General features: G+C 38.2%; 1 protein-coding gene across 4 annotated transcripts in view; it reads left to right on the forward strand.

Annotated features, from left to right (window-relative positions):
- Positions 1-14920, forward strand: part of STK39 (serine/threonine kinase 39) — a 92833-nt gene that overhangs the window by 6403 nt on the left and 71510 nt on the right. For 3 of the 4 annotated variants that reach the window (XM_040561227.1, XM_040561224.1, XM_040561225.1), the window contains exon 2: positions 13074-13186. In XM_040561227.1, coding sequence (XP_040417161.1) covers positions 13074-13186 — 113 coding nt within the window. Of the gene's footprint in view, positions 1-12674; positions 12800-13073; positions 13187-14920 lie in introns of those variants that run through there. The other variant, XM_040561226.1, reaches the window with a different exon arrangement.

Consider the following 14920-nt stretch of genomic DNA (forward strand, 5'->3'; position numbering starts at 1 on the left):
GTCCAAAGCAGCCTTCCTGTAGGAGTTGGAGATGAGAATGGTAATTGCTATTAAGGAACAGCCAGACTTAATTTTGTGAAGATTTGGGAGATCTTTGTATGACTTTAATATATCAAGATAAAATGTGCTGTGGATTTTATTTATTTATGTTGTAGCTGGATATGACTTAGGTTAAAAGAATAAACAAACAAAACAACAGAGGTAATAAAATCAATACTTTGAGATGTTCTTTTCAGTTTGAGTTTATTTCCGAGTAGTCTGGATAAGACAACTGAAATAGATTTGTCTGAATTGCTGTCACTTACACAAGCAAGGTTTTTTCCTTCTGAGAAGCAATGGAAGTCTGCACAGAACAGAAATCTGCACAGAACAAATGTTTAAATGATAATCAATATAAAAGCATGAAAATTGATTAGTCTTAATTATATTTGTATTCTTCATATTGTTATGAGTCCTACATCACACGGATGAGACAAAGCAGCATTAAATGTTTTATTTTTTTAATTGATATGAACAAGTGACTTTGCTCTTGAAAAACTGCATTGGAGTTGATGCTCTCTTACTGGCTGTAACTCCGTGTTTGTAAGACTGCACTGATAGTTTGGGGGAAGATCCTGTTAGGGACAAAATGTATCTTGTCATTAGGCTGGCTGCTTGGTCCTGTTACAAAGCAATAATTTCACTTCTCCAGTTGCAACTGATTTGGAGAATTAATTTGGCTAGAAAAGAGGCAGAATTAATTGGAAAATACAGGGTTACTTCCAAATGATGGATTATCTTTACATTGGTTGCAGCTCATTAAAAAGCTACTTTAATTGAACTGAGGCTTCCGTCTAGTATTGCCTTTCTAACTTTGAACTCCAAAATATCTTGTCATTTGCTACCTTGTGATGTTCAGTGTTAAGTCAAATGTGTTGGGAGTTTGACTAAAACAGCTTATAGCTCAAGGCTCTTCTGCTCATTTTGTAGCCCTTATTGTAAGCAGTCTATGAGCCCCTCTCACATTAATGGCTCAGAGGTCTTTGGTGTTTCTATGGAATAGAATACTTATTATTTTTTCCCTTGCTGCATGTGTATTGCTAAAGGCTCTTTGTCTGACAGAGAATACTCTCCTGTTTTTGTTGTTACCAGGGATCTTAGTTTGGCTCTGTAGAGAGGGTCTGATTATGATGCTTAGGAACTGATGTTCAAGTTTGTAAGCATAGTGTATGCTGTTTTGAAAAGTTTCTCTGTAGTTAAATAGGTAAAATTACAGTTCTGTATTTTGTTATTTAGATGCTTGTGCCTCATTCACACTTTCCAAAATTTCTTATCCCTCTGCTTAACTAGCTTTTTTTTTTTTTAGAGACTGTTTGGGGTGGGGAGAACAATTGAAGGGCTTTTGAATCAGTTATGTATATGCTGCGAATTAGAGTGGACTGTGCTTGGTGAAATTTTACACAGCAGCAGCTAAAGCTCCAGTCAACTTGGATATTTGCTCTTACAGAGGTTTTTGAAACCCCCATGTAATTCTTGTATACAGAACTGCGTAATTTGATAAGTAATGCTTAATGCTACCTGACATATTTATCCTAAAACTTTGTCAAAACAAATGTGCATACTTACCTTAATTCTGATCCAAAACAAATTATAGTTTTTAACAATAACTGTTAAGTTACAAAGGCAGCCTGAGTATATTGTGTATGTGCACATCAAATACAGCATTCATAACATTCATCATGTGAGTTGAAGTGAACGTAGTTTCATACAATGGTAGCTTGACAGGGAGAGTATGTTTTGCAGGTTAAAATTCTACATTTTGAGAAATAATTGATTGAGATTTCCTGTCAGCTAATAACCATTTGAAGAAACTAAAAAAAGTTAAATCCCCATTGAGTAATTTAAAGGGGATGGCTTTTAATTCAGTTGTCAGTGTAAAGATGGTCATGGTGCAATTAAAAATACCTCTTAGAACATCCTCAGTGCCATGCTGCAGACGAGGCTGTGCAGAGCTGTTAGTTATTATTTGACATGTCCACACATGATAATAGCAGTGTTGGGGAAGGGAGCTCTGTCTTGATATTTTTTTCAAAGAAGATGAACTTTCCGTACTAGAAATACTAAGATTGGTGACAAAGCTGTAGTTTCTGTTGCTTTTAAGACATCAGGCTTTAAATGATTCATTGATCAAACCTTGCTATTGTACTAACTTTTAAAATTGTAGCTTATACAGTTGGAATTCAAACTTGTCAGGAAGAAGATTAGTTATATTGTAATCTGAATGGTATGGAGAGTACATGTTTTCTTCATTTTTGGCTAACTTCCTTTGATTTTGTTGCTATTGCAAGTAACCAGCAAGTCTTGTTTATAATTTGTTAAACAGAAGGGTAAAGGAACACATAATCATCACACTCAGCATGTCAGGCAGTTGACTGGTACTACATAATTATAACTTACACAAACGTATGCTGTGTTTCCTGCTCTTGGAATCCGTCTGCCTCCTTTTCACTTGGATCTCGCATCCCTCTGCTTTCTACCCTCTTTCCCCTCCCCAGATTCTTCTGACAGAGAAGGTCTGTAACTTCAGACCCCAAAAGCCCAGAATTGGATTGAGTGCTACAAAAGGAGCAGTTCTGCTGGTGATAGTGTGGAAATTTGATTCTTCTTAAGCCATACAGCAAGGCTTTGCATCTTCAATGTGGAACGACTGCTTGTGAGCAGCATTGTAAGGATGCTTGGATAGCTGGGGTCAAGTTCAGACCGGGAGAGCAGTTCTAGGTTGGGTCTCGTGTTGCTCTGAAACATCAGAATTGTCACAGTGATTTTTTTTTAAGAATTACTTACCGTTAGGTCAGAGACTTTTTTTTTCTCTCCAGAATCTGCCTGTCAAGCGGAGCTTCTCTTGAAGTGGAAACAAAACCACATCTGTTCTGACTGGCTTGAGGGGGGGAACAGTGAGCTCTCCCCGAGATGTGGGTGGTTTGTATAATGGCCACATGTGTAGACCATATTTCATTTGTGTGTGACCATTCTGGTTCTTTCTACCTCTCCCCATCCCCTTCCAAAGTAATTCAAAGCTATATGGCAGCAGTAGTTGGAAGCTGGTTTTCTTTCCAGTAATAATAATAGCGATCCTTGGCTCTCCAAGAATGGAGCTTAAAAATCGAGTTGTATTAGTTACTAGTGTTAACTTCTTGGCTTTGCTGAAATCACTGGGATACTGCTGAGCAGCAGCAGAGGAACAGTCTGCTTGCTGATCTTGGAAGATAAATATGACACTAGAAAATTTATGGAGCCCCAAATTAAAAGCAAGGTATTTAGTGGACGTTGATGCTGCTTACCCTGTGTAAATAATTAGCTTTTTTTTGAATGAGTGAATTTTTCAGGTAGTTTTGCTGGTAGGATGAAACCCGACAGCTCTGCTGGCTTTCTGTTTAGTGCTAAGTTTTAAAGGTTTTAGGGTGTGCGTAAGGGTAGTGTGATTGAAGCTTGTTGGCTGTAAAGCCAGTAGCATTCAGCAGTGGCAGCGAGAAGCAATGCTGGTGTGAAATAGTTGAGAAGAATGTGCTTTAAAACTTTTTTCCTTCTTTCATCAGTCTCTGTATGTATCATACAATGTTCTACACTTCAGGTTGACTGGTGACTTGTTTGGAGAGCTTCTGTGACTCTGTGAAGACACTGGCAGTGCTGATAAAGGTGGTGGGTTTTCAAGAGCCTATCTGAAGAGATTTCTGGTGCAATTTTTCAAGGGTGCTGATTGTGGCAGTTCTACTTTCTGCAAAGTGGGCTCAGTAAAAAGCTGTAACTGTCAGCATTGTTCATTTGGTAGCTGATGTGTTCAGTGTGTGGCATCTATGGAGTTAACGTTTCCGGTCCTTTGTCCCCAGGTATTTGACTAAGCATGTGACTTTACTCCATGGCTTGGTGAAACCTCACTATGATAAATTAGCTGTCTCCATTATTCCTTTATCTTTATGATTAACAATTTCTGAATTGTTTTATTAGTCTAATTATTCCTGTGGATGTCTACATGCCTTAGAGGTATTCTGATCAGAAGTAAAATGTAGGTGAAACTTGAGGATGTCATATAAGGCTGCTGTAATGATTATGTTGCATAGCTTTTAAGCTGAGCTATGCTAATGCACTTAAAGAGAAATGGGGGACTAAAGCAGGTGGAAAACTGGAAGGTTTTCAGTGTTCCTAGTCATGCTTTCAGAGCATGAACCTAAGACTCTTCATCTTGGAGGTAAAGATCAATATTGAATGTCTGAGGTTTTTCTTAATAGGAACAAATGATTACAGCTGTAAGCAAACTGTGTGCCAAGTATATCTGTTTTATGGTAGTGGTACAAAAGTAGTTAATTGACTAGACTGGAAAAATGTTGTGTATTTACCTGCTGATCATGGTTTCTATCCTGTAAAAGTAATATGGGCAAGTTTGTGAGCTTGGACTATAGCTTTAGTCTTCTGAGAAGGACCATATTCAGATTGAGAAGGATCACAACTGATCTATAAATTTTCTTTTCCCTTTCCACTTCTTTGCTTTGAAGACATTTTATTATGTGGACTGAATTTAAACTTATTTCTGTTAGTCTCGTGCTTCCAGTCTGTGCTGGAACTTTATTGGAATTAGATTAGAATCACCTGATGAAAATTCAATACTATGATAGCATTTGTATTGCTCCAACTTTTCTATTATTTCATGAGGAATGGAACCAGAAACAGGTAAGTTTTTGCTTGTACTGTGCGTCCATGACAGGCTTATTCTAGCAGAGCATATTCTGTTGCAGCGAACTAGCTAAAGATGCTTTATAGCTCAGCACTGCAATATTAATTGCAGATCTTCATGACTGTGGTAGCAGAACTGTCTTTGTGTTGGTAGGTTGCTGTTCTCCATTCTCAGAGGGGAATGATGCACTATGTGGTGACATCCAGAAGACATAGAAAATAGAATTGTTCTAAGTGTTTGCTTTCAAACTAAATGAGAAACAATAAAATGTGGCAACTAACTAAATCAACAGCAGTGTTTGTTTGTAGTGCTACTTCATGCAAAACAGTAATTCTTTTAATAGCTTTTTTTTTTTCCTGGGGATGAAATATGGTTCAGCATAGCAAATCTTCAATTTATCCTGCTTGTATAAGGTGAAGTGAACTTCAGATGATAACCTGCTAAGGGGACTCTGGTCTGTACAATGAGTACAAGAATTTCATATCTGGTGTAGCTACGCAGAGCCATTTCCAGTGTGAGTTTTGCCTTCCGAATCCGTTTGCATTTGTATGTATACGGAATAGTGGTTTCTGTACTGATGATGAAAGAACAGGAAGGATGGGATAATCACAGTTCATGTTTCTCTTCTGAAAATATTTCAACTAAAAATTAGATCTTGAAATTTATCTTGGGGAGGGGAAACTTACCTTGCCATGTAACATAACAGTATTTAAAGTTTCTAGTACAACATATGATTGGAAAGGTTTTGTTTTGTGTTTTAAGGTAGACTTAGATTAGGAAGACCTGGCTCTATCCTAGAAGAGTGGATTTCCTTGCGTCGCTGAAGTTTTGAAGTGAAAACTACTTCTGAAGCAGTGCATCTATATCTGGTGTGATAAGATGCCAGTGCTGTTTAGGAACGTGATTCAAATTAATGGTTAGATTAACATTTTTCCTAATTGGAAAGGTAATTTTTTTTTCCCTACTAGATCGTTGTTGTGTAGATAGCTATAGCTCAGAATTGTTGTTTCTTCCAGATGTTATTCTGAGTGTTAATTTTGGGCTTTGCTTTGAGCTATTCTGAAAACTGAGGGCTGAATGGGGTTTGGACAGACATGTAAGAAGGAGATTGGAAACAGTAGAAACCTTATCCCTGCTGGTCATGCCTCAGCTTGGAAAAACTAAACCTGTTCTGGGAGTCTTGCAGTAAAGATTTTCTTCAGCTTTGTACTTCAGGCATGAGCCTGCAGAACTTCAGCATGATCTCTGGGACCAGGGACATTAAGGGCCTCGGGGCATCTTTGATTTGAGGCTTAGGGCTGGGACAATGTCTGATAGGAGCCAGACACCAGTAGTGTCAATTGACAGGACGAGAGGCAATGAGTACAAACTAAGAAACATGAAATTCAATCTGAACACAATAAAACTTTTTATTTTTTTTATTTGTTTTTTACTGTGATGGTGATCAAACAGTGGAACAGGTTGCTCAGGGGGTGGTGGTGTCTTTATCTATAGAGATATGCAAAACCCATCTGGGCAACTTGCTGTAGCTGACCCTGTTTGAGCAGGGAGGTCAGACTAGATGATCTCTAGAGGACTCCTTCAACCTTCAATGATACTCTGGTTCCATGGTTTGAAACAGTTTTTGGTGGTATCTTTGTATGAAACAGCAGAAAAATAGATGCTTAGGGCTTTGTTCGTTCAAGGCTGTCACATATCTAGGAAGCAGCTGTCACGGGTGTTCTTTAATATTGCTGTTAAGATTTTTCCTATGAAATTTGTGCTGACTCTTCAACCTAAGATAAAACTAGACCTTTAACAACAAATTTGGATGCAAAATCTTTAAGGAAGAAAACGTCAGATTTCTCTTTCTTGTCTAGATAATCTTCTTTGGTTTAAGTTGAGATTTATTACTTAGTGTTCTTCTGTTGTGTAGCCGACTGCATGATAAGGAAGTTTATTTTAGCAGCTTTTTCAGATGGATTTAGAAAAAAGCTACTTTTTGTGGTGCTTGTGTCCATGTGGAGTGTTTTATGCTGCTTCAGATCAATGAAGGAAAAACGGAATGCCTGTGCTGGCAGTCCTTTCTGGAGGGCTAATTAGGGACAGGGGGATCTCTCAGACTTAATGTAGAAATACCTTCACAGAATCCATGGAAACTTTTTCTTTTTCTTCTTAATAACAGATAGTTTGAAGTCTGTGATAAAATGTTTAAAATGTGTACTGCAAGCAATGATGTGAAAAACATACTTTTGAAGTAACTTGATAAGGAAAAGAAAATTCTCTTAAAACACAGGCAAAACTTCTGAGTTCTGTCAAATGCTGTAAAAAATCTTGAGACCTCTTACACGTATTTAAGCATTTTTGTATAATGCTATGAATAACAAAGGTGAAAAAGAAAAGTGAGACCTGTTAGGTCACTGATGTAATCTGACCTTATCACAGCAGCAAAAAAATGCTTTACACAGATGTTCTTTTGTATGTCTTTTGATTTTGTGAATTTGATAGCAAGTTGGTGGTACAACCATAAATGAAAAAAAAAAAAAATAAAGATTTTTACTTAATTATCTGAAAAAAAGACATACATTGTGAGGATGAATGGATAACGACAGGCAAAATCTGTTTTGGTGTTTGAAACATTCTTAAACCAAATTGCATCTTTAACTTTTTCATGTCTCTTGTTGGGAAAGTGCCAAATGGCTAGGAATTTGTTGGAGCCATTCAAGATGAGCACAGCGTGTCCACATCTTATCCCAGGAAGGCCCCAGTTGGGTGTACAACAGGAACAGGTTAGTTCTGCAGGTTTGTTCTGCAGATTTGGTAGAGAGGGAGTTGTAACACAGTGCTGCATAGCAAACCTCAAAATATTTCCTGTAGTTTATCTAACAAAAATATTTCATATATCCAGTCCTTTCACTGTTTTATTGGGGGGGGGGTATGTGTGTGTAAAAAAAAAAAAAAAAAAAGTTCAAAAAGCAGGGGAAAAATCATTCCCTCTTGTCCCTAGTTTTCTTTTATGTGTTGTGTTATTGCTGACTGCGAATGCCCCTGTCTGTCTGCATGGAGAATGTTTGGTTCATGCTTATGCTTGCTGTATCTTGTCTTTAGCACAGATTGGATCAGGGCTTAAATAAAAATTCTCTTGTAGCTTTTCCCTAATGTATAGTAATTGACATGGATGTTCAGGGTATTTACCTAAGACTTCAGTGGGATCAAAAGTATTTATAGACCTTTATAATCTTTGGAGAGTTTTTTTTTCTGGATTATTTATGCAATGTGCTTTCAAGAAATAGAATGGGGTAAGCATTGCTAGACCTCACACTCTGCATAAGCTACTCTCCCACAAAAGGTACATAAAACAACTGGATTACCTAATGCCTCTGTTGCCATAATGGTGATGTTCTTAAATGCCTAATTGCGGAACAAATTCATTGTGTAGCTCAATGAGGAGTTAAGCAAATTAGTTGTCAAGTGATGACCGGGCAGAATTAGCAGTTGAATGTATGGGCCCAGATTTCATAGGACACTTAGTGTATTTTAAGTGAATTCTGTCTATGACCTAACAGACAAGGGTAAACAAACTAGTATGCATGTGAATTATAAGAGGAAGGATTTGATTACAGCCTAAATTAAGAAAAACGTACACAGGAATTGTAAGTAAGCTGTATTTACTTGGTTATCTTGAAATGCTTCCATTCTTAAGAACTTCTGTTGTGTGAAGATGGAGAGAGAAATCGTGAGGTAATTTTCTGGGAAGAAGTTAAGTTACAGAAACTGATTTTCAATGTTTTGGATCGAAAGGGACCTTAAAGACCATCTAATTCCATCCTCCATCCCTTCCACCAGACCATGTTGCGCCAAGCCCCATCCAACCTGGCATTGAACACTTCCAGGGATGGGGCATCCACAGCTTCTCTGGGCAACCTGTGACAGTGCCTCAGTGCCTTCTCAGTGAAGAATTTCTTCCTGGTATCTAATCTAGATCTACCCTCTTTTAGTTTAAAGCCATTCCTCCTTGTCCTATCACCACACTCTCTGACAAGGAGTCCCTCCCCAGCTTTCCTGTAGCTCGCTTTGGAAGGCCTCTGTAAGGTCTCTCCGGGACCTTCTCTTCTTCAGGCTGAACAACCCCAACACCCTCAACCTGTCTTTGTAGGAGAGGTGCTCCACCCCCCTGATCATCCTCATGGTCCTCCTCTGGACTTGGTGTAATACATCCATGTCCTTGTTCTTCATATGTAGTTAGCAAGAAAATTTACCATCACCAACAAATAACATTGTCCTCTTGATGTTTTTCTCTTCTATACTGAGACTAAACAGAAGAACTGTGGAGTGGAGGAAGGTGTAGTTGGGTAGAGTATCTGAAGGGACTTACAAATGTGAGAATCTTTAAAAGATGTTTGTATCGGAGTATTGCGGAGTAATACAGAACTACTAGAAAGTAAGACTTTGTGAGTCGTTACAAGGGTAATGAGGATGCTGTCTTTATTTTTGAGGAAAAGAAAAAGGAATAGTTGTAGGCCTGTTTTGAACACAGTTACTGCACGGTGATTAGTGAGTGGAAAGTCTCAGACCTTTCTACATAATGGGATAAATGAAGAGACTTGTTGCATGCTTGTGTGAATGGTGTGTATCTGCACATGCGAAGTGCACGCAATATGGTGTGACCATCTTGCCTTTGCTCTTTCTTTTTGAGGCTTGGCTAGGGGAGGGTAGATAAAGCTAAAATGGTAATGTCAGTAGTTGTTCAAAGATCCTTCTCTTTGCCAGCTGGAAACAGGTTCTGCGAGGGTTGAGTTACTTCAAAAGCAGAGAGAAAGTGTCAGATTTAGAACAACTTTAAGGAACTTAATCAGATAAGCTTAAATTCCTGACAGATTTGTTTGTTGGAATTTCAGACAACGTTTTTTCTGTTCTTAGGTTATATCCTTTCAGAAGTGAAATGTAACCATACATAATAGCTCTTGAAGAAGTTTCTGTTGTGTGAACCCAAGTAAGTCAGAGTATTTCTAATGGCTGTGCTACACTGAAGGCAGGGTCGTACGGAGTGCATAGTTTGGAGCATGAAGGAACAGGTTGTTTTAAGTGCACACTTGTACTACAAAGAAGGATGACAGTAAGAAGTGAGTTCAAGATTACTCTGACCTACTCCTATTTCACAATAGGCAGAAATAGACATCTTCATGTGGACTGCAGTTGCATTATTTCACTGTTAACTTTTGAAATTGGCCAGAAGAATTCTTGACTTTACTTCCCAGTGTTGCAGGAGGATGACTTTTCTAGTAGTGGGAAAAAAAAAACACATCATTCTTACAAAGCTCTTTTTTTTTGTCTGACAACTGGTGATCCTTTTGTCTTGTTCTTCTTCAGGAGACAGCTGGATGTAAAGGCTTCATGGTTTATCCTACCTGCACTTAGATTATGCTGGATCTGTTCTCTAAAGAGAGAAGTGACAGGATATTTAAACCAGTCTGTTCTTCAATTATGCAGTTAGTAGGGTCACAGCTATGAGGGGTGGGTGTTGGAAGACTGGTAAGGTTCAGTATACCTGAAGAAGTCGTGGTTGTCTGAGACGGTGTTGGTGGTTGTTGTTGTTTCACTGTATGATGGTGCATAACTCATGTAGTCTGTTCTCTCTCAGCTGAATTGCTTATCTGGGTAGTCCATTCTATTGTAGCTGTTCTTCAGGTACACTTCAAATTTCGGCTTGTTTAGTAGACCTCAGAGTAGGGCATCTTCCTTTACGCAAAAAGGAATTTTCAGACCAGATGGGAAACCTTCAGACTTCCCTCATCTTTATTCTTGGTTGTTTGCCAGAAAAAGAGAGGGGAAAGTCTCTTACGAAGAAGGAGGCACATAGCCACTAAGTGTCTGGCTTGTACTTCAGTACTCAAAACTGTTTTTTCAAATGGGTTTTGTGTGTAGGTACCACTGAGAATGCAGTGTGCCCAGAATGCCTTGAGTAGCAAAATACTGTATTGCATATAGTATTCAAAAGGCAAAAAGAAAGAAGAGATACCGAGATAGTTTGACTTTGTTCTAAACATAGAAAGCTTTTTGCATTGTCAGTGCATCGTATTCTTCATATGGTGGAGAATATCACACTGAAAGGCCTCCTCCGTGTCTGGGGAGAAAACACCAGGACGTGCACTGTGACAAGCTTTTTATATAAATAAATTTCAATCTAGTTCACACCCCAAAATCTTACATCTCATCCACTTTCTGTAGCCAAGAGAGGAGTAGATCTTCAACTTCTGCATAAGGATAGCTCAGGATTAATTTTGTAATCACGAATTTTTAAATATCAGTAAGGACATACTCTTTGGTTTGGAGTCTCATAGCGCTTTAACAAGTGCTGTAGTAGTTGTGGAGTCAGTGATGTGACAGGATTCTTTTTAGTAATCTATTTTTCCATGATGTTTTAAAGTGTTTCCTACTGGCATTGTACTTTAACTTGAGGAAGCAGTCAGGATTTCATCATGGCTTGACTGAATAATTTTCCTCTGTGCTTTTTCTGTTTATCTGTTATGTGGTCATAGCATACGGACCCATTTTGGAAGTGATGATCTGATTGCTTCCCACAAGTAGCAAATGATATTTGGCGTAGGGAGAAAAGATTCTTCAAGAAAAGTCTTAATCTTAGTTCTTGTATTGTTAGTAGGTAAAAAACATACCTTCTTCTCCCCTGCCTCAACCTATGGTTGTGTAGCCAAAGTAACGAGGGGCTTTGTCTTGATGTCTACTGAGCGATAACTTCAATGAAGTGGTGTAGGATGAATCTCAGAGTTGCATTGTGCTGACTTGCTGGTTTCGTCCTTGGGATGTTTTATTTATTTTTTAAATCTCTTAATTCTTTTATTGCTTATTGAATTTTTTAAAGAGTTTGTTCTGTAAGCAGACAGAGCAGGACATGTCAATATTTGCCTGTGACCGCATCCTGCAAAAGAATGACTAGTTAGTCCTGTGGAGACTTTTTTTTTTAAGATGAGCTCAGCATTTTTGAATAACTCATACACTGAGTTAAAGCTTTGTGATTTGATTCGGGGGGGGTGGGAGGAAGGAACGAAAACACCAAACACGTGAATGAACTGAAAATATGAAAATATCTAAGCAAATAGCAATTAAAACTTGGACAATAACTCTCAGTCATGAGGTATTGTCGGTGCTGTTTTCAGATGTGCAGAGAGAAAAGCTCTCAATTGTTCTCAAGTCAACTTGTAACTCAGTCCACGTTTGTAGAGCTTGACAACAAAAGGCTTTTTGTTCACAGTTTGTATTCATCTAGGACATGCCAATTACTGAGGATAAATAGAACATAATGCATGAGCAGGCAACTATAACATGTTGCTCAATTCAGTGAGTTACAAGAAATCCATTGGAATTACAGGTAGAAAGTGCTCATTGGGGAATTTTGGATTTCTGCTCAAATGAGCATGATGTAATTACTTTGAAGAAGCCCACACTGCTGTATTTGATGTGGCAGTAAGATGTGCAACCAGCGTACAACTCTTTTGGAATATTAGTTGCAATCATCTGATTGAGGCAAAGCCAGTGGGTGCTTGACAAAGGAAGCAACAATCCCTCTTACTCCTGCTGTTCACGAATAAAGCATGCTTTGAAAAAGGAAAATGTTCTTCCTAATGTTTTGTTCAGTTCCATCAAGCATTATCTGTGTATTGTTTGACCATATGTAATTTAAACATCAACTGGGACTGACTTTCCCTGCCAGGCCATTCAGCAACATGTACCTTCTTACTGTTGGTGTGATACTTGTGCCTCCTGTGCTGTTTACAAGAATTGGCATGCTTTTTGTAGGATGTTACCCTAATCATGATGAATGAGGAGGAACACACATGAAACTGTAGAAAGTTTGGCATGTTCAACTGTAATGGTATTTTTCTTTTCATTGTACAGTGGGAACAAAAGCCTGGTAAGCAGGGACTGACCTGAAACAACAGAAAGAAATAACATTGGATAAAGCACTCTTCCCCTGCCCCCTCTGCCCTTAACACTAAATCATGTTAAGTCTGCGAGTTATGTTCTTGATTGACACAGGTGTGTACAAAGGCAAAGGTGTGATGGCTCCCAAACTATATGAAATGCATTTAAGAGGTGGGTGTGACTTGATAAGTGAGCACATCATTTTAAGTTTTCATCTTGGGAATTGTTTGTGGAGTATGGAACAGAAGCTTTGAGGCAGAGAATATTTCTTAGCATTTGAGAAATGTGTAAACTGACTTCCTTATAGAAAGATGCGCATGTGGGGAAAGCACTGAAAAAGGGTTGACAAAAAATTAAGTTCATTGTAAGTGCTACGTTCTTGCACTGGACACGGGTTTATATTTCTGTTATGTTAAGTCTGTGTTCCTTTTCTGTCCTTTTTCAGGTAGCGGTGCTACAGCAGTTGTACAGGCAGCGCTATGCAAACCCAGGCAAGAACGTGTAGCAATAAAGAGGATCAACTTAGAAAAATGCCAAACCAGTATGGATGAGTTACTTGTAAGTAAATCAAAGGGAAAAATATCTACAGGGAGATGATCTTCTGTTTTCATTTCAGTTTTTGCTTGGTCAGAGTGAGGGCAACATTTTGTGCAGGATAATAGAAAAGGACCAGAAAATAACCTGAAAGGTGTGCCCTTTCTCTAAAATAAATTGTACTTATGTATGTTTTCTAATGCCACAAAAACAAGTACAAATTTGAATCCTTTGGGATAACCAACTGTTGGGAACTGTGGGAAGAACCTTTCCCCTTGCATTCTGGAGATCTGATTTTCAAGAGAGAACTGTCTGGTTATCCCTTGTTCCTTAACACTGAGGAAAGATATTTTTTTTCCTTTGGTTAAACAATGATCAAAAATGTAGAGGTAAAATTTAGTAGGGTTTCTTAATGTCTAAAGCACCAGAAGTGGAAGAATGTAGAGTATTTCACGATACCTTCTGTGGGGAAAACTAAGAACCGGCTACACTACCAGCTACACAAGAAAACAGCTAATAACACATTTATCTGATAGGCCATAACAAACCATTTGAGGAATGCTATTTGTTTGGGTTGCTGATCAGAGGAGAGAGGGACCTAGAAGATGCCCTTTGTAAAAGGGACTAAAAGAGTACTTCCTCTGCACTGGTTATGGTAATCCAAAGTCTAGAAACTTGTTTAAAAAGCAAAGAAACACTGTTGCTTTCTATTGCTCCTGGTCAGGTGCTTACAAGATAATTGCTTATTTATGTATAGGCAGCATAACAAGAACTGAAGGACAGAACCATTCTAAAAGTGAGAACACTCTCTTCTGTTCCACAGGTTATACTACTGCCTAGAGACTGTGGGCTTTTTCTAATGCAGAAATTCCTGCCTCTGAAGGAAATGATCTCCTCAGCAGGGAATTGCCAGTGCAAAAGATATCTTGAATTTGATACAGAGGGTATGGTCCATCCAGTTTTCTTCAGATAAAATGGCTTGTTTACAGTGGAGGACCCAAAATGCTCTTCCCCTGGTGATTGATGGCATTTGCCTTCAGTTTATGGAACAGTTTGTATGGGATGTTGTTGTGTTCTTAAAGAAGATTGTGGTAGCGAGAACACTTCTCTAAGACTAAAAATACTAACTAATATATTTAAAATGGTCAAACATTCATCTTATTCATCAGAATTTGAACTAATAATGGGAATTAAGAATTAAAGTCACAATGGATTAAAAAACCCACAAACTACAAAACGGCCAAAGCTCTGCAAGACATACCCAGATTGTGCAGAGAGATGACTACAGTTACAAACCAGATTGTATATAGTTACCTTGGCAAGTACTTGAGTGTCCTTACTGCTGAGATGCCTCCACTGTCTGGTACATGAGGCAATAGCCCTTGAATTTCTGGTCCCATATTGCTTTCCTTTGCTACAGACAACTGTCCATACCATCTTTTTTTTTTAACATAAGTTAGTTTCTGCTTTTCTGTGTTAAGATTTTTTTTCTTTTATTTGTTAATCTGTTTTGAGCTGAACATAAATTCTGTCTTTCTCAATCCCTGGTTAGAAGGGTAGGGAGAAAAGGCCATATGACTTCTTTTATACTCCTATATATTTCTATACACACGTGCATGCCTAAACATACAAAATTATTTTTTCAGTGAAAGTATACTTATTCTGACTCAGTTGTAAGACAGACTTTAAAATTTCTTTTAAAAGAAAGTTGCTATTCTGGAAGAGGAAACCATTTGCTTTCACAACTCTTGTTACACT

This window comes from Cygnus olor, chromosome 6, assembly GCF_009769625.2.
Source record: "Cygnus olor isolate bCygOlo1 chromosome 6, bCygOlo1.pri.v2, whole genome shotgun sequence".
Classification (NCBI taxonomy): Eukaryota; Metazoa; Chordata; class Aves; order Anseriformes; family Anatidae; genus Cygnus; species Cygnus olor.